The 11247-nt window shown below is 43.1% G+C and overlaps 1 protein-coding gene across 1 annotated transcript in view; it reads left to right on the top strand.

The window, feature by feature from the left end:
• LOC105999963 (probable C-mannosyltransferase DPY19L2) overlaps nt 1-11247 on the top strand; it is a 51920-nt gene that overhangs the window by 27324 nt on the left and 13349 nt on the right. Inside the window, exons 10-14 of the mRNA XM_013035133.1 lie at nt 2767-2844; nt 3512-3598; nt 4823-4882; nt 7919-7999; nt 10294-10395. Coding sequence (XP_012890587.1) covers nt 2767-2844; nt 3512-3598; nt 4823-4882; nt 7919-7999; nt 10294-10395 — 408 coding nt within the window. The remainder of the gene's footprint in view (nt 1-2766; nt 2845-3511; nt 3599-4822; nt 4883-7918; nt 8000-10293; nt 10396-11247) is intronic.

Raw genomic sequence — 11247 nt, 5'->3', positions numbered from 1 at the left:
CACAGCACCACTTCCAGCTTTTTCTGCTTATGTGGTGCTGAGGAATCAAACCCAGGGCCTCATGCATGCAAGGCAAGCACTCTACCACTGAGCCACGTTCCCAGCCCATTCCTTTCATTCTTATGACATGTTGCTACGTAATGCTATTGTTGCTTTTGGCTGTGGTGGAATAGTGGTAGGATCTTTTGTTTGTTTGTTTTTGTTTGTCGTGGGTCTTGAACTCTGGGCCTGGGCACTGTCCCTCAGCTCTTCAGCTCAAGGCTAGCGTACTTGAGCCACAGTGCCACTTCTGGTTTTCTGAGTTGTTTATTGGAGATAAGAGTCTCATGGACGTTCCTGCCCGGGCTGGCTTTGAACCGAGATCCTCAGATCTGAACCTCCTGAGTAGCTAGGATTACAGGCGTGAGCCACCTGCACCTGGCTGTTTTGGTTTTTTGATGGGGTTGGTGTTTTTAGCGTTCACATTTTTTGTGTCTTTTCCTTTTAGGTATATCTTTGGTAAGTTGTGCATAATTAGTCTTTTAGGAAAGGGTAATTATCTATTACTGCCTTTTAATTGGGTCATTCAGCCCAGTTGATGTCATGACTGATATGCAAAGCAAAACTATTGGTATTACTAGGAAATCACCGTGAGTAAGGATGCCAGTAATTAGCATTCTCCTACCCGGGCAGTTGTCCTCCATTCTGGTCCTTCCGCAGACCTTTCCTGTGCCATTGCAAACCTCGATGGCTTCAAGCTCTTTGCTCTGCCGATGGATTTCCAGTGGGCAGAGGGGCCTCACACAGCCTGGGTCTGATGAAATATAAGATTACCAAGTGCCTGTTGAATGCTTTGTGATGTTACTAGGCAATAGACATAAAGTCCCTTAAGTTATGCAAACTTGGAGCGCCATCTTCCTTCCAGGCTGCTTGGAGGGCATTGCAGGGTCTGCACATCGGCCACAGCCTCTCTGGGCATGGGTGCACTACTCTGTGCAACAACTCCCTTCCACCAGTTCCTAGGGGGAGATGCTGGGGAATGAAGCAAGTGACAGAAAAGTTTGGCCGCCGTCCCTCTGCCCCATGCTCACCACCCTCCAAGGGGAGCTAGGTGCTTCCTCCTCCTTCCCAGCAGGAGTCCTCCCACAGAACCAGATCAAATCTCACTGCTGTGTTGAGCATGATTCCCTTCTTCACCTCGCCCCCCATTCGACCCTGAGTTTCAGGATTGCCCTGCTCTAAGCTCTGTCTGAGTACAGTTTACTCCTTTCTCTTAGAGGTTGAAGTAGTCTGACTGCCTACATTTTTTTCCTCTCATGCCCTCATCTGAGCTTGTCTTTTCCTAAAGCCAGGGGAGATGGTCCACCAGGACACAGGGAAGACACAGGAAGGTGTCTGCAATTTGCCCTCCCTCCTTAGATATTTCCTTCTCTCCCTTTATCCCCTTCCCTTCTCTCCCTCCTCTCCCTCCCGCCCTCCAAGATCCAGACCTGAACTTGGTATCTGATGCTTTCGCTTATTGGCTACTACTTGACCAACTGAGCCACACATCCACGTCTAACCCCCTCTCTTGACGTTTCCTTACTTTGCTTTTGTTTTTGTTTTGAGACACGGTCTCTTTAAATAGCCCAGGCTGGCTTTGCCTCAGTTTCCCAGTGCTGGGACTACAGGCACACTTCATGGTTCTTATTTTCTTTAAACCTCACAAATCACATCATTATTTTTATTTTTTGTCAGTTTTGGGGCCTGATCTCTGGGCCTGGGCGCTGTTCCTGTGCTCTTCAGCTCAAGGTGAGCACTCTACCACGGGAGCCACAGTGCCACTTCTGGTTTTCTAGTGGTTGATTGGCGATAAGTGTCTTACGGCTTTTCCTGCCCGGGCTGGCTTTGAACTGTGATCCTCAAATCTCAGCCTGGTGAGTAGCTAGGATTATAGGTGTCGCGACCGCCTCGACCCGCAAGGATGACGCGACAACAGATCCTTCTTTCAGACGGTTTATTCAGGACCTTGTTTACAGCTTCTTTTCTCCTACTTCTCTCCTGCCCGCTTCTTCCTGCTTCTCCTGCTTCTCCTTGTTTCTCCTTCCCATCCGCCCCCACGCTCCGGTTATAAGCCTCCTGGATGGCCAATCCTGAAGCGCCATGTGGCATATACTGATAGGGCTGCAAACACGGAAGCAAACTAGGAGCCAGGTCATAGCCATATAAGGAGTTGTTTTTTACAGAGAGCACTCGTCACGAGGAAGACGGAAGGCGGGAGCCCGCGCCATCTTAGGTCGCAGCCACACCACGCGGCCCTGCCATTTTTGCTTTTGCAGCCTCTTTGGTCGCGGCTCCGGCAGCTCTCCACAATAGGCTTGAGCCATCCTTGCCCAGCACATCTTTATTCTTTAAGACAGGAAACTTGGTTAGGTTTCACATGTTTCTTCTTCCGTTAATTCTTGTATCCTTCCTGGGTCTGTTTCCACATGGGATTTTATGTCCAGAGAATGCCCCCCACCTATTAGAATTTTCCTTTTGCGTAGAACTGATGGTGACAGGGGCTAGGAAGATGGCTCAGTGGTAGAGCGCTTGCCTTGCCTGCATGAGGCCCTGGGTTCGATTCCTCAGCACCACATAAGCAAAAAGAAAAAAGCCAGAAGTGGCACTGTGGCTCAAGTGGTAGAGTGCTAGCCTTGAGCTGAAGAGCTGAAGGACAGCGCCCAGGCCCAGAGTTTAGGCCCCACAACCGGACCCCCCAAAAAATATTTTTCCACATGTTCACTTCCACATTTCTTTAAATTTCAGATAGCCTCATTATTTCCCATGTATGTGGTCGGATACATTGAGCCAAGCAAATTCCAGAAGATCATTTATATGAACATGGTAATGTTTTAAAAAAATTATAAGTGACATGTTAGAATAAGTTCTCAGAGTCTGTCAAACACAACTAACTATTTTCCGGGGCAATTTCTGGGATGGTAGCAATGACATGGTTGTGACAGTGTTCAGAAAGGAAAGTGGACACACACAATTTGCACGTTATACTTTCAATGGTGCTGCTGGTGTATTGTACTCCTTAAAGCCTTAATGTGTTTTTATTTCTGTATCCTATTATTGTCACTGGTTTTGAAACTGCCTTTCTCCCTTACTGTCAGAGATTTTTTTAAAAACACTTTTGCATGAGTGTGACACTATGCAACTAAAATAGTGTTGCTTCTTTTTTGGGTTTTAGTCAAAGTGAAGTTAGACAAGCTCATATTTGTAACTAAGTCCTTCTCGTGTTATTCCATCATTGAAACTACAGAAATAACAGAGTTTGAGAAAAATCTTCCTTTATTTTTTTGCAAGTTAACAGATGGGGAGGGAAGGGCGAATTCTACTCTGTAGAATGAATGATCTTGAACTTTAATAGCTGGCAGTGAGTTAGAGTTCTATGATGTACATTCGTCTTCTCTGACACCTGTGTGTTGAGATACAGCTTCATCCTCCTTGCATGTGCTGTATGGGCACGTCGCAATTACTGAGCATGTCTTTGTATTTCCTTTCTCAGGTTTCAGTTGTCCTCTGCTTCATTTTGATGTTTGGAAATCCAATGTACTTAACTTCATATTATTCCTCATCTCTGCTGATGACGTGGGTGAGTGCATGTTGAACTCAGGAAGTGTCCCCTGTAAACCTGTCCAGTAGCAGGTTTATCTGCCTGATGGAAGTGTAGAAGCATAAATACGAACCTTCTTCTGGTTATCGTTCGTGTGAAACCCTTCCCAAAACACGGCTTTCTCTCTGCCTCGCCACTGAAAAATAGCATAATATAGTTCAAAACTATCGTAGTTAATATTTTAAAAAATAATCAGGAGGAAATTCGACTTACCTGAAAAAAACAACGTACTATAATCACGACTTATTTTCTTGTAAACCACTCTTGTGGGCTATTTAGCTAATCCTGGTGACACAACTATTGTCCTAAACATTTTTGTCACTTTTCAAATCCCTTCCTAGACTTTGGTCCTTTTAATGTCTTCCCCCTGTGGGAGCTTCGTCTCTCAAGTTTGGATTTGATCTTTGGGAAATGAGCAAATGCTTATAAAATAAAATAGATGACAGGGCTGGGCAATCCAGATCTTGATCAAAACATGCGACATTGCCAAAGGATTGATTTCCTGGCACCTGGGCCTGAATGGTCTCTGGTTGCCATTTCCAAAGTGCATTTCCAAACTGCTTCCAGCAGTGCTAGATTAATGAGAGCGAGTGCAACACTTCTGTACCTTCCTCTCACCAATGACACTCACCTGGCCAGGTGACTCACCTTAGTCATGTGGTGACTGAGCCAGGCTGACAACTGCTCCTCACACCCTAGATTCTGCACTAGATCCCCGTGGTGAGAGGTGCTGCCACCTGCTGGCCGCCAGTGGACTCACTAGGTGCTACTCAGGTTATGACATGGTTGTTTCCTCCTCTTCCTTTTTAATCCAACAATGATGACCCTCTTCACCTTCCCTCTCACACACAACAGAAACCTCACGCATGTTCGTCTCCATGCTGTGTTCGTTTCCATACCGTGTCACTTTCAGAGTGACAAGGTGGGACCCCTACCTTCTCTGGCTTCTCAGAGAAGTTATCTGGGTAACATGCCCAGTGTGACTCGGAAGGTACTGAATGAAGTAAGAGGTGACGTTTTCATACACCACGCATTTAGCTCTCACTTCCAAGAAACTCACCATGGCCCAAATTTGACAAGTTCACCAATGAAGGATGAAAATGGCTGGAGTTTGTATGGAAGGGTATGGCTCTGTAATTTTTATCATACAGTGATTTCATGTCATAATATGTGTTAATTTTGTTTTTTTAAAATGTATTTCAGGCAATTATACTAAAGAGAAGCAAAATTCAAAGGATGGGAGTGTCTGAACTCAACTTTTGGGTGAGGTTCAGCATATTTAACACAGTACTTTATTAACAAGTGTTAATTAAAACATTTCCATGCACGCACATAATGTACCTAGATGGTACACACCCCTCCTAGCCTCTGTCTTATCCCCTTCCCTTCCCTTCCTCTCCCACATCCTTAGTGCTCCTCATGCTTTCATGTACTTTTCCCTCTAAATTCCATAACTATGAGAGAACAGTGATTCTTGTCTTTAGAAGACATTCTTCTTCATTTGTTTTGATCTCTCCTCTCTTCCCCTCCTCTTCCCTCCCCTCTCCTCCTCTTTTTTCTCTATCTTTCTCTTTTTTGCTTTTTTTCTTTCTTCCTTCCTTCCTTTCTTTCTTTCTTTCTTTCTTTCTTTCATTCGTTCTTTCTCTTTTTCTGTATATTTTCTCTCCCTTTCTTTCTGTACCATGGGGTTGAACTCAAGGCCTCACACACTCTAGGCAAGTCCCCTACCACTTGTGTCATTCCCCCAAGTTCTTTTGCTTTTAGATTTTTGGAAAGAGTCTCACATCCTCCTCCTATGGGAGCCTCCAGATTAGCTGAGATCACAGACCTCCACCATCAGGCCCCAAAGCTTTTGTTTGATGATAGCTCTTCTGAATGGTATGAGACAGAATCTCAGTGTGGTTTTGATCTGCATGTCCCTGATGGCTAAAGATGGTGAACATTTTTTTCATGTGTTTATTTTCTGGTTTTGCTTCTTCTTTTGAGAACTATCCATTTAGTTCATTTGCTCATTCATCAAGTGGATTGTTGATTCTTTTGGTGTTTGAGTTTTTGGGGTTCTTTATATAGTCTAGAAATTATCCCTCTCTTGGATGTATATTAGGTACAGATTTATTTCCCAGTTCTGCAGCACCATTTGTTGAAGAGGCTGCCTTATATTCCAGTGTATATTTTTGTCTCTCTTGGCAAGAATCAGACAGCTGTAGCTGTCTGGGCTTGTTTCTGGTGTTTAATTCTATCCCACTGGTCTACAAGTCAGTGTCTGTGTCAGTACCGTTTTGCCTTTGCTTTGCTCTTTCTGGAGATGCATCCAGCATTGGGCCTCAGGATTGCTTTGGCTTTTGGGGTTTTCATAATGTACACACTGGCAGCCACTAAGGCCATCTGTTCATGGACGTCTATGCAGTGGCCCCAGTGGGGATGGATGGATCGTCAGGCTCACTGACATTAAGGCAGCCAAGATAATCTCTCTGCTTCACAACTCTGGTGTTCCCACCCTCCAACGAATGACAGGAGGATGGGGAAGTAGCTTCTTCCATGGACAGCCAAGGTGAGGACCGAGAAGAAGCCATCAGGTAAATTCAACTGACCAGAATGGCATGACGCTGATCCTGAAGACTAAATTGTCATCGTCACAACCATACTGAAAAGAAGGCTAGGATTGCTCCACCAAACAATGAGGGGACCCTCTGCTGGACTAGAACCCATAGCCTCTACTCCAATACCCAGAATGAACCGGGCTCAAATGAAAACCACTGGTCATAATAAGGGTGAGGAAAATAAGTTAAACAAGGAAAGGTGATTGACAGATGTCAACAGTGAGATGAATAAAATAGTGGTATTTTTTGAAGGCTACAGTCTTTTCACTAATTCCTTAAATCATATATAATTTATGGAATATGATGTGATAATTCAAGACATGCATACAGTGTTATCAAGGTAGTTAGCATTGTTTGATTAGCGTGTACTTGTATGAATTTCTGGGGTAGAATGAACTTTCAGTATGTGTATATAGTATATGCCGATCAAATCCAGATAATCAACATTTTTATCTCTGTACTACTTTGTGCTTTATTCAGCTTTTGTTTCTGCACAAGAGATCTCTTCTGCTTTCTGAGCTTCTCTCTCTCCCTCTCCCTCTCTATATGTCTGTCTGTCTCTCTTTCTCTCTCTCCAGTCAGAGATTATCTTTTGACATTGTTTGCATCTCACTTTTGTTTCTCACTGCCCCTGCTGGATGCCTAACTTCCCCTTGCAGCCTCCTCTGCCATTTACTAGGTCTTGGCCAGGGGGCACTATTCTGTCTCTCCTCCCTCTTTTCTTTCTAGGAAGAATGCTTTCCTGAGCTTCATGTCTTTTATCCACGCCATTTTTAACTCAAGGCGCTGGAAAGTCCATTCCCAGTCACCCAAGGCTTCAGAGAAAGTTCAGTGTTGAGTCAATCACTCCCTTCTCTTTGTGCTGTGGCGGTCTCCCTTCATTCTCCAGAAAGGCTTAGATGAGGAACTTGCTCTCCTTGTTTTCTACTTGCAGCAACTGTGAAGTTCATAGTTGTCTGTCTTCTGCTTCTGCTAGTGTAGTCGGGTGACATGTGTGGGGCTTTGATTTTAGATGGCTGCCATTTTCCCAAGGCTTTCCAGGAGTCTATGTGTGCTTAAGGCCAGGGGAGTCAAAACATGAACAACCACAAACACATGAGCACCTCCTTGTCAGTTTTAGTGCGTAATTCTCTTTTAGGAAAGAGAAAATTCTCTTTTGTAAAGAAGAGTTTTGGAAATGGAGGTGTGACTCAAGTGGTAGAGACATGAGCTTACATGACAGTGCCCAGGCTCAGCGTTGAAGCCCCAGTACTAGCCCATGCACAAGTGCGTGAGCGCATGCATGTGCGCACGTGTGTGCACACACATTCACACACACATACACACACGACAAAATTTTCAAATTATTTTTCTATTCTTAAAGAGGGACTCATGAATTGTATTTCTACAAAAGTAGAAAATAAATAAATATATAAACATATAATCCCTATCCATTGCAGATTGAAAAGAAATAACTTTCTACAATGTCCTTTGGACTCTATAATATATAGGCTCTCCTGTTATGCATTTTATAGCAGGGTTATCAATTTCACTTATTTCCTGAACAACAGAACTTTCTACAGCAGCATCCTTTCCTCTGAGCCCAGCATCCGTACTTAACACCGCTTGTAGGAGTAAACTCCATATCATGTTATGTACCACTGAACATTTTAGTTGTTTACTGTCATTTTTAACTCTGGGCTTCTGTTTTGTTTTCTAGCTTGTTCAAGGCGGCTGTTGGTGGTGTGGAACCATCATTCTGAAATTTCTGACATCTAAAGTCTTTGGTGTCTCAGACCATGTAAGTTCTTCCCAGTTACACAAAAAGCTGCCAAAAGCATGGATTAAAAAAATCTCAAAAATGCTCATCTCTTCATTCAACAGAGGTTTCCATTTCTTTGTTGTGGTGGTGGTTGTTTTTGTTTCTTCCTGGTGGTACCTGGACTTTGAACTCAGAGCCTCATGACTCAGCATTTACTGGTGATTTCTAGAAGGAGATTGAGCCTCCCCCCCTGGTGTGCAGTGAGCTGCAATCCACCTGCTTGAGGTTTCCTGCCCACCTGGTTACAAGCATGGGCCAATGCATTCAGCTTACCCTCTATAGAGACAGAATCTTAGGGACTTTTCTGCCTCAAGTCTCAATCTTCCTCTTCTCAGCCTCCTAATTAGCTAAGATTATAAATTGGAGACACTAGTGTCTGGCTAGAGGCTTCCATTTCTTCAAGGTCCCAAGCTAGTTAGTGATCATGATAAAACCTGAAGTGATGTTTTCACCTCTAGAATGAAAGTGTCCATGAACGCTTGATATTTGAGGGGAAGAAAATATTATTCCTAGTGTTTTCTTTAGTACTTAATGTTTCAAGTAAATTACAGTCATTTGTTTCAATGATAATTTCTCAATTTACTGTGGATATTAACATATTAGCACTTCATACTCAGCTTTCAAATAAAAACACTTAAACATCTCAATATCATTCTATTTACTTATAATTGTAGACTAAAATTAAGGTGTGATTTGATATTTGGAAGACTTACTATATAAGAAGAAAATATTAGAAGTCTCTGTTCTCACTTCCTAGAAAACATGTGGCTTTCTGTTTGTTTTATGCTAATGTCTTATACAGTGGCTGTGGGCAAGGCCGAACTTCTTACTTAATTAACTAGCTGGGGATGAAAAGCACTGCATGAATTTACATTTGGTTCTAGCATTTTATGTTGAAATATAGGCATTTGTGGGTATATTGTACAATAATGTAGTAAGAAGTTTACTAAATAGTGCCATCCAGTCACAGCTTTGTCTAATACAGAAACGGTCAACTTTATCACAGGATTATAGGATGCCCTCAGCAACATCAAGCGGTGGCCTTTCCAACAAAAATGTAGGGTACTGGTGGCTCACACCTGTAATCCTAGATACTCAGGAGGCTGAGATCTGAGGATTATGGTTCAAAGCCAGCCAGTCAGGAAAAAGTGCATGGAGCTCTTATCTCCAATTAGCCACCAGAAAAATGGAAGTGACACTGTGGCTCAAAGTGGTAGAGTGCTAGCCTTGAGTGAAAAACCTCAGGGACAACACCCAGGCCTTGAGTTCAAGCCCCATGATGGACAATTTTTTTTTTTTAATGTAGGCAGGTTCACTTCAATCTCAGCTCCCATTTGCTATTTATTGCTAGCTAAGAGTGACTAGTGGCTTGTTGTGCTGAGTGTATTCATTGTTGTTGGCTAGTATGCTGGATCCATTTTTCTTCCTTTCTTAGTATTCTTACCTTTTACTTTTGTACACTATGAGAAACCATTTTTCAGATCTTCTAAGTTATTTATTTATCCACGGAGTTGGTCTGTGATTTTGTGGTTTTGCTTCCTGAATTGGTCAATATTGTCACCCAACTCTTTACAAATTTAAAATAATAGTTTACTTGCCAAGTATCTTGGGCAGGGGGTGGGGCGGGTGTGGAGGGAGTCTAGCTCTCTGAAAATACAATGGAAATAATTATCTCCCTGACAGCAGGCAGTAAGAAAATAGAAGTAGAAAAATGGATTGTCCACTTTGAGTGTGGCTAGTGGTGTGAATTTTTCAGGCCATGAAGATAAATAAGGGCAGCTGGGTTATTGTGTGCCATTGTGTCCTTAAATGTGTGTCTGAGATGTGGCCAGAAGAAAGGCAGTCAGCACAGGAGTCTTCCTGGACCTGATGATATGGGCAAAGTTTGGGTATGATTTGCAGTGTGTGATGGGAGGTGAGACAGAATGGGCTGGCTTCCAGGAGGAGAATGATCCAGTGATGAAATCTTCATGATGAAATACCATTCATTTCACTCCAGCCAGCATCTACTCTGGTTTTATCTCATTTTCTCTGCTTAGTTTTCCAGCCTGCTTTTGCTGTTTTTTTTTCTTTTGGTGTTTCTCTTCATTTTTTTTTGTTTGTTTTTTATGTCAGCTCGAGAAAATCTGGTTCGCTGCATGTTGGTTTGCTTTTGAGACATGTCTGTGTAACTTTGGGTTGACCTATTGTGTTTTTTACTCTGACAGCAAATTAGTTCTCACTGATCACAGTCATAGCTGCAACCTGAATTATTTTTCTTCCTTTACATCCAGATTCGCCTGAGCGACCTGATAGCTGCCAGAATCTTAAGGTACACAGACTTTGACACCTTGATCTACACCTGCGCTCCTGAGTTTGACTTCATGGAACGGGCGGTATGGATGTTTGTGTTCTTTGGTGTGATTTTTCCTTCTTCTTCTGCAGCTGTGATGAGGTTGTGTGCCTTCCTTTTACTTTAAACATGAACCCTCTTGTTTTTAAACAGAAATACCAAACTTGTTTCTTATTTCATTTTTTTATTTTTATTTATTTATTTATTTATTTATTTATTTTTGGGTCTGGTTGTGGGGCCTGAACTCTGGGCCTGGGCACTGTCCCTCAGCTCTTCAGCTCAAGGCTAGCGCTCTACCACTGGAGCCACAGCGCCACTTCTGGCTTTTTTTCTTTTTGCTTATGTGGTGCTGAGGAATCGAACCCAGGACCTCATGCATGCAAGGCAAGCGCTCTACCACTGAACCACCTTCCCAGCCCCTTATTTCGTTTTTTAAAAAATCATAACATGCTTGCCTCCTTTCCCTGCTTTATCGGCAAAATCAGTAACTGTTAGCCCCTGAGGTTCCTACCTTAAACTATCCCAGCTGATGGTTAAAGCAAACAACAGGAAACAGAAAACATGGCTGGCACGCTGGACAACAACCCAGATACTCGCTGCAGGACAGAACAGCTGTGAGCATCTTCCAGGCCTCGTTCAAGAAAAGCAAAATCCAAATTCTTAGTTCCATTTTAAAGACATTCAGTCTTATTGCAGTGAATAGGTTTCCCAGGGCATTACCAAGCAAGGTATATTGGTACTGAGTCCTAGTGAATACATGGAGCTTGACTTTCGTCATCCTTTAAAAAATGCTCAAGTCGTGAGCCGCCGGGTCTTGCCCTCCCTTAGGAAGGATCATGAGATGGAGAACAGGAAGAGATTTCTGTGATCACTGAAGGTAATTTGTTCGTTTGCA

This window comes from Dipodomys ordii, unplaced genomic scaffold (genome assembly GCF_000151885.1).
Source record: "Dipodomys ordii isolate 6190 unplaced genomic scaffold, Dord_2.0 Scaffold205, whole genome shotgun sequence".
Lineage (NCBI taxonomy): Eukaryota > Metazoa > Chordata > Mammalia > Rodentia > Heteromyidae > Dipodomys > Dipodomys ordii.
The sequence above is the reverse complement of the archived record's forward strand: the minus strand, read 5'-3'. Positions and strand labels throughout refer to the sequence as shown.